The 14623-nt window shown below is 42.0% G+C and overlaps 1 protein-coding gene across 1 annotated transcript in view; it reads right to left on the reverse strand.

Annotated features, from left to right (window-relative positions):
- MKL2 (MKL/myocardin-like 2) overlaps positions 1-14623 on the reverse strand; it is a 31199-nt gene that overhangs the window by 14811 nt on the left and 1765 nt on the right. The window contains exons 2-6 of the mRNA XM_009076787.1: positions 3378-3443; positions 2256-2311; positions 1666-1741; positions 946-1107; positions 217-401 (exon numbers count right to left, since the gene is read on the reverse strand). Coding sequence (XP_009075035.1) covers positions 217-401; positions 946-1107; positions 1666-1741; positions 2256-2311; positions 3378-3443 — 545 coding nt within the window. The remainder of the gene's footprint in view (positions 1-216; positions 402-945; positions 1108-1665; positions 1742-2255; positions 2312-3377; positions 3444-14623) is intronic.

The following is a 14623-nucleotide window of genomic DNA, read 5'->3' on the forward strand; positions in this document are numbered from 1 at the left end:
AGCTCTTCCATGGCTCACAATGAACTTCAGAGGATTTATGGCTTCACTACAGTCTGTGGGAATTCTCTGAGCCAGGGAGAGCTGCAGTCTGTGCACTCCCCAACAGAGCACAGACACCCCTTGGCAGCAGCACATGGTGACCCCGAGTGAACCCTCATGTCTGTGGTGCCAGGTCAGAAAACACACTGTGAATGTTTTCCCATTTCAAAGCTGTACCTGTGTCGACGTAGCAGCGTTTGGGGTTACAGGTGATGGTGAGTCACTTGCTTTTGGCTCACCAGGAGAAGCTGCTGAGCCCTGGGATTCTTGGCTGGCAGGCTGATCTGGTGACAAAGCATCACTGCTGTCTTCATCGAAGGAAAAATCATCCAAAGCTTGAGGATAATTCTCTTGTCCAACTGCTACAATGTTTACAAAGAAACAAACAAAGTTTTGCTTTTTTTCAGTTGCACAAATTAACCTTAGACATTCATGGCAGAATTTGCCAATATCTGACAAATGATCAGGTTTCAGCACAGTCTGACATGTACCTAAGTATTCCTTGTGTTTTCAGTATACTGACAGCAATGTAAGTTATCCTCAAGGGATCCACAGAACCAAGCACAGAGCAAAGTGTTTCAGCAAGTGACTAAAAGGTGTAACCAACAGATGTGGAAGGCACAGACACCTCCAACAGGCTGAGGAATGGCCACAGATGTTTGATTATTTTATCACCATTTCTGATAAGAAATAAGTTTTTTTCAAAGACTATTATAGTCCAATGATGCATTTGTAACCAAAGTCCCAGATAAAAATAAAATGATGACAGAGTTTGGGAATGAAAAAAATCAGTAGTAATAAACTTAGCCTGTGTTTTCTTCTAGTGAGCTTTACCCTCAAGAGTTACATGACTCTTTTCCACAATGCATGCAGAGAACCAGGAGAAGCTGTGGGATTTCTACTTGCCTATAATAGCTTCCTTAACGCTGGAGTCTACAGGAAGAATATTTTTTTCCACCAGTTCCATAGGACCAGGTCTCTGAGCAATCTTCTCGTTCAGGTCATCTGCCAGTCGAGCTCTCTTCAGTTTCATCTGAGTGGCCTGGAGTGAAGGCTCTGCAAAGGTCTCTACGAGGAGACACTGATTGAAATATTCTGCTCTGACTTTTTTTTTGAAAACTAATGGCTATTAAATTCACTTGGATTATGATCACTTGGTAATTTCTGTACTTGCTAAGCCTGTGGTAAAACACAGCAGTATATCCCTGTTCATACAGAGACTCTTGTTCCAATGACCTGAGCAACACTGGCATCCCTGTTCATACAGAGACTTGTTCCAATGACCTGAGCAACACTGGGACCCACAGGGCAGAACAGCCCTCACTGAGGGCCCTTGGGGCAGCAGAAGCACAAGGCTGCCAGGTCATTTTAGGGCAATATCAAGACTCCATGGACATACCCCACAGCATAATGACCATTTCAGAACAAGAGCAATGTGCAACAGCAAACAAGGACACTGCTGGGAACACCTGCCCTGCCACAGGTGTATTGTTAGCATACAGGATCAGCATACAGGCTGTAATAACACTGCAGAAGTAGAGAAATAACAGCATATAAACCTTTAGGAATAATTCAGGTGGGAGTGTAGTGAGTGCACAACAGGCCCCTCCTGAGAGGGGCACATACCTTCCAGGATGTGCATTCTGACCAGCTCAGAGCGATCCGGCCTGCTGCGAATCTTGTGCTTCAAAAAATTCTCAGTCTAGAAAGAAGGGAGGAAATAGCATTAAGTGCTGCTTACTAGAAAAATCAGAGCACTTTAATAAATCACCTCTGTGCAAGCACTGGCTGTTTGCAGTTTCATTCAGGTGACAGACATCACTGTCAGAACTGGGCACTGAGTTCATTTTGGTTCGTTTGGTTTCCCTATGAGTTAAGTAGTGCTAATGAATTTCTGTTGGGAATGTTTCTGGATTTGATCCCACACCACCACAAACTCACGACAGTATAGATTTGGTACAGAAATACTGCAGCAGCACAGTTTACCCAAGTACCCTGTCCTTAACTTCTGTTACATTATGCCCATGTTTGTCCCCCCACCTTGATGTGTGAAGGCTGAGGGCAGTTCAAACCCTCTCAGATCTGACACTTTTATTTTAACGAGTCCTTCCAAGATAAAAGCTCACATTATTACTGCAATGGCAATTTTTCCATGCAGAGAATTTAGCCTCCCATACACCTGACTATCCAACCACAAGTTAACAGAAGTGGTTTACCCTGGCTCGCTCCAGGCTCTTGATCTGCTCATGGAATGCAGCTGGACTTTTCAAAGCTGTCAAGGAAGAGTAAGAGTTAAACTGACAGGAAGAGATTTCCAAAAGAAATACCCCAACCAGTGTGTAAGATGTCTAATACCACCGAGTCCTGCCTGCCCCTGACAGCCTCACATGTGCTTCATGCTACTTGTTTTCACCTACATTTAGCAAAGATGAGCAATACTCCTATATAGAATGATGGGATATTTGATTTTAACAGGTATCACCATGTAACAGTCAAGCTTTTCACTGTGTACAGCACTGTTTATTTACCAAAACTGTTCCACAGCAGAAATTCTATGAGCTAAGATTCAGAATGTCAAAATACTCTTTCATTGATTCCACTGTATTTACTGCCTGTCTGTACATCATACTTGTGTTATTGGAGAGAACTACACTGTCCCCTAAGAACTATTCATGTTGATTTTTTGAAAAAAATTTGTGGAGGCCTTAAAAGTTCAGATTAGACAAGAGAATGATGATTAGCTGCTAATAGCCAAAGAGAGTAACAAACACTGTTCAGCTAGAAATTACAAAAGTTGCAGAGTGCTTCACCTCAGCTGACTTGTTGAAATGGCAGCAGGCAAAATCCTTCTGATTTGCCACACTCCTGGCAGAAATGAGACAGCATGAACCAAAATCTTTAACAGCCTTTACCACTTTCTGACAGTTTTGAAGTTTTTTCCAGGTCTCACTCAAGAGGAGCTCACTGCTCTGGCCTGCAGGTAACCAGCACTGCACACCTGGGGAGGTGAAGATGCTTAGCAAAGCAATCAGAGCTCTGGGGCACACTCCAAAACCTTCAGGAACAGATTAGTTTCAAGATCCTGTGCTTTCAAGCTGGAATTCACCAGCACACACTGGGCTGTTATCATAACTTGACATGATTTTGATATTTCTATGGCTGAAGGTTTTCACTTCACCTGAAACCCGAGGTAGGTGTGACAGATTTGCTGTGTGCTCATTTAGGGTTCCACAAGTCTTTTCAAATGCTAAAGTTCCTTTTAACAAATCTCACAGAAATGCTTATCTTCCTCATTTTCTCCATGCAGCTCACAATGAACAGAGTAGTGTCATCCTTACGTGGCATGATGCCCTGGTCCACCAGCTGCTCCCGTGTCCGGCGTTGCTGTAGCCTCAGCTGAAGTACTGGCAAAAGAAAACATTCATTCCTATGTAAGAACACTTATCCCTCTGAAAGTGCAAAAACACATTCAAAAGACACCAAGTGTTTCAACTTTAGAAACTTTTCCTGACAGGACCACTGCAGAGCAGCTGCTCCTGGCACAGTTTGGGACATTACTCCCCATCCCCACGGACACTGAGTTTGCTGCTTTCTGGTCACATCTGATAAAGGGACTCTCTCTCATACATCACTTCTAGCAGCTAGGCCTTGGAAGAGGTATTAAGGATACATCTCAATCTAGAGGGGTTTTATTCCCCTTGTAACACTGCTCTTCCTTAACAGGTTCGAGCAAACTCTGAGGCAAAAAGAGTTTATACCAAGAATTGAACACATAATGATTGCAGAGCCTTGTGACATGTCCTGAACCATCTCACATGACTTCACTGTGCTGCAACAAACTCTGTTTGCAGAGCATCTTAGAAGAAATGCTGGATGTGATTGGTTTTCCTTAAGGATACTCCCAAGAAACTGCAGAGCAGCCAGGAAACACCAAAAAAGTGACATGATGGGGAACAGACCTTATCCTCTCTCCAAACATCAGGAAATGCTGTTTCTTATCACTGCAGTAGGAGTAACCAATGTGACACACATCAAACACTACACCAGGAACCACAACACCTGGGGGAGGATACAGACACAAAGGCCTTACACCTTCAAAGATTACAGCTCTTTTGTAAATGTTCCCAAGGAAAAAAAAAATAGAAAGCAAAAAAAAAAAGCTCTTTTCTTTCTTCTACTGTTCCCTTCCCCTTGTTTCTGTATCAATTTGTCACAATGCCTCATTAGCTCCTTGACTATTTGACTAGAGCTTTAGAGCTTTGAGAGAGCTATTACCCCAATGTGAAAATTCACCTTCTGAGCAAGGGATGGTCCAGAGAAAAAAAACCACATTAAAGATGTAACACTGACATTCTTAAATCAAGTCTTGATAGCTTATCATGGACATATGATTATGCCATGCTGTTCCCATTGTGTTTCACAAGGAAGCAAAACAAACCAATGCATTGTCCAAAACATCAAATGAATGTAATTCTACAAAATTAAGCAAAGGACAAAGTTCATTGTTTCCAGAATTCGAAAGGAACCAGCTTATTTCCTGTTCTGCAGCACAGGAAGGATACTCCTCTGGCTAAAGCATTACCACTGGGAATAGCAAGTCCTGAAAACAAGGACATTATATTTCTGTGTCACACAAACATTGAGAGCTTAAAGGAAACATTTTGGGGCTGTGGCACAGCAGATCTGTTCAGACTTCACTATGTTCTTACACAAGAACCACAAGGGACAGAGGTGGGAGATGCAAAAGCAACAACACTAGAATGTAAACTGATGAAAAGTCATTCAAAATGTATCGAGTTCCTCTGGAAACCTGAAAACACCTGATTTGAGTAGAGCATTGTGTTTTCCAAACAGTATCCCAGGACTGTAAGAAGTTATTTTACAGTAGTTCAAGTGCATTGTTTTTGGTCTTCCTTAACTCTGTGTGGCTCCAGGGAAGCTGTGACCTCTTCTTACAATATCTCTTACCAGTAGATGCAAACTGGAGTTTGTACCTGCTCAGCTGCTGCTGTTGGCCCCTCCTGTCAGCAGCACCTCCTGGGCTGGGCTGGGCACAGGGTGCAGCAACCAGGACAGTCAGAGCAAGTTCAAACCTTTCTAAGAAACCCATGTGGGTGTCCAAGTCAGCTGGTCTAACCCACCCCCCAAAACACCCTGAGTCTGTGCAAACACACGTTTATGCACGTGCATCCAACCTTACAAATCCACAAGCTTCATTACACAGATGAGCTAAATAAAGCCAAGACTTGGCCCACTCCTCCAGAAACCTTCAAGGAATGCAACAGAAATGCATTTTAGGCATAATACAATACCTAATGTTATGATAAGGTTCTATCCCCAGGGCTACTGCTCAGAATTTCCCACTTCACCAGCACAGAGCACTGAGAAATTCACTAACTGGTGTCTTTACAGGAAAGCAAACAAGTCTGGTAAGTTCTTGTTTACAACTGTAAGATCAAGAAAGCTCAGTTAAGTCTTGAAACTAAAGGTGCAATCCCTTTAAAAATGATAAATTTCAGTCCTGTCCATCCCAGGCACAGTCTAACAAAATACACAGCAGACCAGAGCAAAAGGATGAGAAGAACAGTAAGACTGGCCCTGCACAGAAACCACATACATTGTGGGTGAAATCTTAGCATTTTTCAGCAAATACATCTAACAAATCATTCTTTATCTCCCATGGTGCTGCTTGCCTACCCACTGGGCAGCACACAGCAAGTAAGGAGGACTCTGAAGTTCTCATCTGTATCTGGATGTCATAAAAAAAGTCATAAAAACTGGGGGAAAACTGGGGGAAAAAAAAGAGCTATAGAAAAATACAGAACATGCAGTTATTCCCTTACTAAATAAATACCATGAACTTCTATATTATGTAATAAAGACAGGCCAGCCTGTAGGGCTGTAGGGCTTACTAACAGGGAAGCACTGCAGGGGAATACTAAAGCAGAGATGACTCACATTAGAAAGATGGTATAAGATGATAATAATTCAAGATTTTGACTTGACCAGAGCAAAGAGGTTAAACGGAAACCAAACTGAATGCAAACCAGATGTTTGTTTTTGCCATCAACTCCAAAATTAAGAAGGTTTCAAACCCCTGAGCAGTAGAATTTGTTATTAAAGAAAATTTCTAAACAGAAAGTAAATGGGAATAAATACCCTATACATATTATTTTTAAGTGCCGAAATACTGAAAAAGTTTTGCTTTTCTGAAGCAAACACATCAAGGAAAAAGCCAATATTTGTGTATCAATAAAAGACCTAAGGACCTAAAATACTTTCAGCCCCCACAGTTAGACAAAGCAGAAGGCAGAGATGTTTCCAAGGAAGAAAAGGCTGGATGAGTGGCACTGGGTGTACAGGTCTGTGTGTCACAGCAGATGATCACACTGCAGTCACTGGTGAGGGACTCAGTGCTGCCACTGAGCACAAACAAGTCCCACACAGACTGGGATCTTTCTGCTGGAGGTGAACCTGCAGTGGTATAAAGGAACAGGAATGAGGGTTGTGAAAACCTCAGAAGGAAATGGGGACTCAGAGAAAGCAGCTCAAGAACAGCCAGGTAGGAAAATGGGAGTCATGGAAACTAAATCCCAAGTTTTCAATACAGAAAACAGGATGAAATGGTCTTCAGAGACAGGATGACCGATGTGAGAATTACACCTTAGGCAAAGAATTGCTCATTTATTTCGGTGAGAAACCCTCTAGAACAGAATGCAGGTTGGATTAAATCTAACACTATTAAAGCTCATACAGACTTTGCTCACCACGTACATAGAAATCCATGCAGCAAGAGATTTCTGGAACAGTAACACAATGCAGTAAATCTAATAAGGATGGATGAGATTGGAGGATAGAGCTTCCAAAAAAATAAAGATCCAGGTTGAAGTATAGGGAGATTTTTTTGGGTTTGTAAAGAACCATTGACAGATAAACAAACAAACCACCCTGGAGTCTGGGGAAGGGAGAATTCCAAACACAGAGGTGCAGGTACCACAAAGCAGAGTTCCCCTGGGAATGGTGCTTACTCAAACTGTGTTTAACAGATTGTGCTTATCAGCTTATCAGCCAAATAATTTACCTCTCACTTTCAAGCTTTTAACATCAGGCAGCTACCTACATAACATCACATAAGGTGACCTCCAAAATAAAGGCAAATCAACACAGGTTTAGATATGTTAATACACTATTAATATTAGTAGTACTGTTCCTCCTATTTCAAGTGTGCAAATGAAGAGCTGTGCTAACACCACTGAGCAAATCTGGCTGCCAAAAGATGGTACAAATATTTTGCACTTCACATTATCTGGCAGGAATCCTCCTTCACACCACTGCAACTCTGAATTGTCTGTGAGCTGCTTCTGAATACAAGCCATGCACAGAGAGGTCAGTGAAATTCCTGTTCTGACCCAGGGAGAAGGGAGGGTGCTCTTTGTTGTTTTGAGTCAGTGGATGATTCTAACACCAGGTGAAAAGATTCCAAAATTTCCACATGTTTTCTTCAGTCAATGAAATGATCATTAAAGCTTGGAGAGCTTATTCAACACTTACTGACAAAACAAAAAAGCATAATCCCTCCTCACAATAAGAACATCTGGTTATCTGACTCCCAAAGTCAGCACAAGTCCTGTGACTGCACTGGAGGCTGAGATTTTTCGCCAGCTGAAAAACTCAGTGCCAGAGGCTGCAGCTCCTGCTCTTACAGTTCCTCCCACTGTTAGCACACCAGGGAACCAACAGCTCCCTCAGCAAGGGAATGGAGAGGATGGGACAAAAAGAAGTCATTATCTCTTAACCAATGCACTTATGTAGAACTAGTTCTGTAAAGCAGTAACTTCAATAAAGTCAGTCTGCAGACAGCAAGTACTGCTCAGGCTCACTATGCTATGCCCTAAAGGGGCACAAAAATTAGGAATAAGCAGAAGCAGCAGCTCCTCAGGATCTTGCCAAAGCTGTGTGCTGGGCTGGGAGCAGGAAAGAGGCACAAACAGGCACTCCAGGGACACAAGGCCCTGGGAAGAGCAGGAAATGTCATCCTGGGTGTGAATGGCAGAATGAGTGAAAATAAAGTGTATTATTCCATCACTTAGAACAACCAGCTATTATCAAAGCTGAGCAAGTGATTTCTGTCACAAATCTGTAATTTGTATCCTATGGAAGTGAGGTCTCAAAGTAGTACTATATAATCACAAGCACTGGAATGTAAAGAGGCCAAAAATAAATGGATAGTTGTCCTGCAGGAACAATGCTATCTGTGCTGATTGACAAGCTTTCACCACTGCTGCTTGTCCTGAAAAAAAAACCAGAACACATACTGTGCACAGTTCCAGCACTAACAGTTCCACATCTCACACAGTTCGTTACGTATCTCTTCATTCAAAATCAAGTTTTAATTTTGTCTTTTTATAGAAGGTACTAGGAAGCAGCAAACAGTTGTTGCCATTTCCCAGTCACACAGCTGACACCACACCACAGAGAAGGAATCCAGCACACGATTCCTTCAAATGGCAGCAAGGAGAAAAGCAATGCAAAGAGATTTTGAATGCTCTGTATGGACTCATCTCATTATTTACTCCAAAGTTAAATGCCAGTGGATATTGGCTATTTACACCCTTAAAACTCTCAGTAAAAATGGGCAAACGCAATGTCCAACATTCCTGCATACCCCCTTGGAAATTTCCAGGAGCACAAACTCCAGGCAGGCTGCTCGGCTGGCTGCCATGGAAACAGACAGTGCTGGAACGGGGCTGCTTCCTCGAAACTCAGAGCTGCTTCCATCTCTCTGCCATCAGAGAGCTCCAGCAGCCAACGCCTTGGCCATGGGCAGGCTGAAGCACAGGGCACGGGCAGATCCCTCACTGCACTGAAGCACTGCAGGAACTCTGTGTCCTCCATGGGAAGTAATTTATAACCAGTGCTTTGGCATCAGGACTGTCCCAGTAACACCAGTGTGAGCAGCAGGGTGGCCCTAGAGCAGAACTGAGGGTTTCCTCCGTGAGCTGTGAGTGGTCTGAGCATCAGCTTTGTATTACAACTCTGGTCCAAGCTCACAGAACTGCACAACTGGAGCACCAAGCAGCAGTTGCTACCTGCACCTCACCCCATCCACTTGGACTCTGGAGTGTCAGCTTTCTAAACAGCCTAACTTTACACAAGTTAATTTCCCAGAGAAAGGTTCTGCATTCTCCTGAGTTGGGATTATTTCTCCCTCAGCTCTGTGTGAGGTATTAGACTCTAAGTCATGAAATGCTTCATTGAGGAAAATGGTGAATTTTCCAGCTCACAGTAGATGGACTGTTCTGTAAGTCAAAGGATGAGCAGGTGAGATGCAAGGTGCACATTTCAGGGAGGTTATGGAGTTTGCACCTGGCATTACACACTGCTCCTGTGCACAGTCAGAGGTTTGGTAATGCAGCATTCACTTCATTTGTATGGCATGTCAGAGATGGAAGGAAGGAGAGAAAACCAGGAAAACATTTAGCTACCTGTAATCTGCTGGAAGTGACTCTAAGTTGTACAGCATTTCAAAGACAAAATGCATTTACAGTCATGCAATTACAATCTGAAGATGGTGATACAGTATGACAAATTATCTCAATTTTTAAACAAAAGTAATTCATCTTGTCAAGTAAATCAGACATCATCTAATCATGAGTATGTTATACTGGGTTCAGGTTTCAAAGTTTCCACGTAAGTCAGGGTATCACTTAGGAAATATTTTACTTATTTTTGCTTGGTTTTATCAAACCCCCTTACTTGTATCATTATAATGCTCTTTTTTTGTGTATGTGATTTTTCTGCTAAGACTATATCCACATTAAGAAAAGGCAAACAGCTCCTTTTGAGCAATTATTCAGTCACACTTTCATTTCAGCTTAGAAATGTGACACACAAAGTACGTGAGAGGAGACTACTGAGGGCCATTTCAGATAATCTCTTCAGAATTCTGCGAGAAAACCCTGCAGGCTCTCAAATCTTTAAATGATAGGACTGTGATTTGAAGCTTTTGTCTGTAAGCTGGTAATGATGCACACTAACCATTTCCAGCAGGAACACTCCCACTGAAAGCAGAAAATGCAAACCCAGATGGGAGAGATAGCTAAATGTAAACTTAACACTTCAAACAAACACATAAAGCCTAACGGTATCATTAGCTGAGAGGCTGAAAGGACCAGGATATAGGACAATCTGTATTGTATCCCATTGCTATGGAACATGTTGCCTAGGAACAAGCCAGAACATACACAAGCCTCCAAACAAATTGCCAGGATGTCTGCTGGGATGAATATAGATAAACACATGTATATGTAAAAGGCAAAATCTATACTTTGCACAATTCTGTTTACATCCTTAAAATGAGAAAAAAATCACCACCAGCTTTGGGTGAAAAAGCCTGAATAAAATAAAGCTGATGTTTCCAGTTTCTGTAAAATTGCACACTTTAGGTATATTAACAGTAACAGTTTCTCCATGTGCAAGTATTGCTCTGCTTAGCAGTCTTCTGATTTTTTAAACAATAATTTGCTCTCCTCAAACACTGCTATCAGCCAAGCAGTGTACTGTCAAGGGACTCTTCAAACTCGAGATTACATTCTGCATCTACTCTGACTTGCTCTGTGATAATTTGGAGCATATTCCACTGAACGATGACAGATGTTTCCAGCCAAGCCCCTCCATTTCCCATGCTATTCCTAGGCACACAGAATGCACACCCAAGCAGATTCTGCAACTCAGGAGTTTCCACATCACTTGCAAACACTGAGGAAGGTGGATTGGATTTACACTGCAAACTGGGACATAAGCAAAGGTGTTGGGTCAACACTGCTACGTAGGCACCTCCAGATCACTGCAGATGTTTGTGCCAGTGCACGAGTCCAAGTGGGACAGGCACAGTGAAGTTGCTGCATTAGGAAGGACTTTGCATAGTACAGACTCAGGCACATGCAGGTTCTGTTGGATGTGAAAGAAGAAACCTCCAGCAGAGCAACCAAGCAGACAGTGATTGCAGAGTGTGGTTTCATAACTCAGTATGATCTAAGACAGGATTACTGATGAAAAGACAAGGTCTGTTCCTCCCTCCAACCCCAGCTGCTTCTGTTGCACGAACACTGGCAAAGTTGCAGCCTGGCAGGTCAGTGCTGTGCTGAACTAAGGTCTCCAGCAATACCTGCTCCCTGATCCCACTCCTCCAGGGTTGAGCAAGAATTACCAACACCAACAGCAGACAGCAGCTGGCAGTGAGCAGGGCAGGGCTGGGTGAGACTGCACCCACTTTGGGCAGCAGCAGCCTCAGTTCTAACCTTCTAAGAAGCCCTCAAGAAATCTTGCCACAGCAAGTTTTCTTAAAACTCCTGGGTAGCCACTGCATCTTCTAACTGCACATACAAAATCTCATGACTGCATTGTGGTTTTGGTCTATCGAAAGGTTTCAGCACGTGTTTAGCATAATTACAATACATTTATTAGTCATTTAAGTGCTACATTGATGAAGAAAATTTTGTGGGGTAAGTGCTGATTTACTTTTTAGACATACAATTACCCCACAGACACTGACGAGAAAATAAGAATTTTCACACAGCCTCACAGCACCAGCACACTGAATTCAGAGTTCTTCCTTTATTAACTAACATGACAGGAATAATACCTTTTTTCCCCCAGTACTTTTCTCATTATCTGTGTCTCAAGAAACATATCTGATGGACTGACACTGAGAATGGGTCATCAAAACACCCCTGAACACCATACAGCACAACTCAAAGCTTTGTCTTTATTCAAAAGACAAACCAACACCAACAAACCAATTACAGAATCTTTAAGTCTAACATGTCCCTGAGGGAGAGTAGTGGAGGTCAAGAGCATCATCAATACTCAGTGTGGCAGCAATAGCAGGAAGTCTGTTGAATAAACAATTCTCAAGCAATATGGATTTGCTTGCAAGGGATGAAGGAAAGAAATCCTTCCTGACTACACCTGGTAATCTGTTAACCAGACAGCATGAAGACAATTCATGTGCACCTGAGACACCCACTCATTCCACCCTGCATCCTGTTTCTAGCACTTGCCAGTCTCCAGTTCCTCCCAAAAAGAGTAAATTTAAAAAGCAAAACAAGTCCAAGAAAGAAATTATGTTTCAAGGTGGAAAGTTTTTTCCCCCCAGTATTTTTCTCATTATCTGTGTCTCAAGAAATATATCTGATGGACTGACACTGAGAAGGGGTCATCAAAACACCCCTGAACACCATCTTTTTTCCCCCAGTACTTTTCTCATTATCTGTGTCTCAAGAAACATATCTGATGGACTGACACTGAGAATGGGTCATCAAAACACCCCTGAACACCATACAGCACAACTCAAAGCTTTGTCTTTATTCAAAAGACAAACCAACACCAACAAACCAATTACAGAATCTTTAAGTCTAACATGTCCCTGAGGGAGAGTAGTGGAGGTCAAGAGCATCATCAATACTCAGTGTGGCAGCAATAGCAGGAAGTCTGTTGAATAAACAATTCTCAAGCAATATGGATTTGCTTGCAAGGGATGAAGGAAAGAAATCCTTCCTGACTACACCTGGTAATCTGTTAACCAGACAGCATGAAGACAATTCATGTGCACCTGAGACACCCACTCATTCCACCCTGCATCCTGTTTCTAGCACTTGCCAGTCTCCAGTTCCTCCCAAAAAGAGTAAATTTAAAAAGCAAAACAAGTCCAAGAAAGAAATTATGTTTCAAGGTGGAAAGAAAATTTCCTTCCTTGCTAGTTTGTTTGGTTTTTTCTTTACAGTAGCCTGTGAAACTCACATTATGATCCCACCACACTCATTTGTTTCACCAATTTAATGCTGTAACTTCAAGAGTTCTGCCTGCTCACACACTCCTGCAGGAGCTCACCCATCTCTGTAATCAAACAACTTAGGGTACAAGGCAAGACTTCCTCAACTCCCTCCACTCCTCAGCTAGAAACCTTCTCATCTGCAGTCTCAATCTATTCCTAACACAGTCGTTGCTGATGACACTAACTTTCCCTTCCTAGCTGGACACACTGTGATTTCACTTCAGGCTGTTCACCTGAATTTGTGTGTTTTGGTCACACACTTGGCACAGCTCTCAGGAGCTGCAGGACATAGTCAATGCTACAGCAGTTTCTAAGAAAACTCTTCAGTGAGCACTGCATGTTTGGCCTCAGAGCCAGAAAGTATTTTTGTTCCTTGCTCATACAAAAGGTAATTTTGGTAAGAGAGAAAAGTAAGAACCGTTTTCACAAAACAGACAACATGCAACAGTAACATCTGAGCTGTTTACAACCAAGTGGGTAATGAAGAGGATTTCCTCCCATGCTACAGCTTGGGATAATGTGTATTGTTAGCCTCAGCCAAGAAAAAAACTCAGCCTTGTAATCTACCCTGCCAATGCACTTCCTATTAATTTGCTGCAGTGTTGGGGTTTTTGTTTCCATCAAAATCTCTGTAAAGAAACACTAAATTAAAACAGAACTGCACCTAACAATTCTCTTCAGGCAGTCACTGCTGAAATTAGCACTGTACTATCTCAGGATTTGTAGATTTATCACATCTGTGCAAAACATTGTGAAACAAAAGCACCTCTGAATTACTTGATCTCTACATACTTCACCTGGTTTGCCAACAGAACTACATTTTTAGGCTTTGCAAGTTGAACCATTCACCTATGGCATTTTTAAGTAATTTTATGTCCTAACAAAAAACATTTGATGATTCAGGTGGCAAAACAGCCAGCTGTATTCAAACTTGAAGAAAAATGAAAGAAGGAGAAAATAGGAGGAGGGGGGGGAAAAAAAAGACAGAATGGCACAAGTTCATTTTGAATATCCTGTTCTGTAAAATGAGTTACCTGCAATTTATTTTTTTTAATTGTAGTATTATGTAAATAGGATTAAATTAACAGCTGCAGTTGATTTTTTGACAAAAATCTATAAAATACCTGAACTACATATTTGGTAACACCATAAGCTGAGAGATGAAGCTCCTGTTTGAGTCTCTCGATGCAAATCAAGCAGATTTGGAATGTTTTCAATAACTCATTCTCTACACTATGAGAAAGAAAATGCTTGTTTTCCTAAGCTTTAGAAAGAGGAAAGGCTGGAAAAGGAGATCTTGTAGTCAATCAAACTCCCAAAAAGAGGCTCATAATTTTAATCATTACGTTGCCAAACTTAGGAGAGAGAAAAGGCTAAGCAATATTCAGCAGGGAGAAGTGAAAATGGAGAGCAGGAACTCAAACAGAGAAAAGGAAGCAAACACACTGATTGTGGAAAAAATTATATCTTCTTTTATGCAGTGAATAATTTAAGCTGTAAAGTATTCATGAATTTAGACTGGAAGAGTGTCCCATAATTGCAGGTTTTCTGTTACTCTGACAGACCATCACCATTGCAATGTACATTCTTTCATCCACTTTCTACATAAGTGACATGCTCAAAGACAACTGAAGATGATGATTACTGTGGTTACTTATTACCCCACCTACACTACCCACCAGGCTAGTTTTTTCCATATCTTTCTCCCCCTTATTTCTTGGTAGCTTAGCTTAGGCAGGGTTTGTTTCC

The sequence above is a fragment of the Acanthisitta chloris genome, unplaced genomic scaffold (genome assembly GCF_000695815.1).
Source record: "Acanthisitta chloris isolate BGI_N310 unplaced genomic scaffold, ASM69581v1 scaffold28506, whole genome shotgun sequence".
Classification (NCBI taxonomy): Eukaryota; Metazoa; Chordata; class Aves; order Passeriformes; family Acanthisittidae; genus Acanthisitta; species Acanthisitta chloris.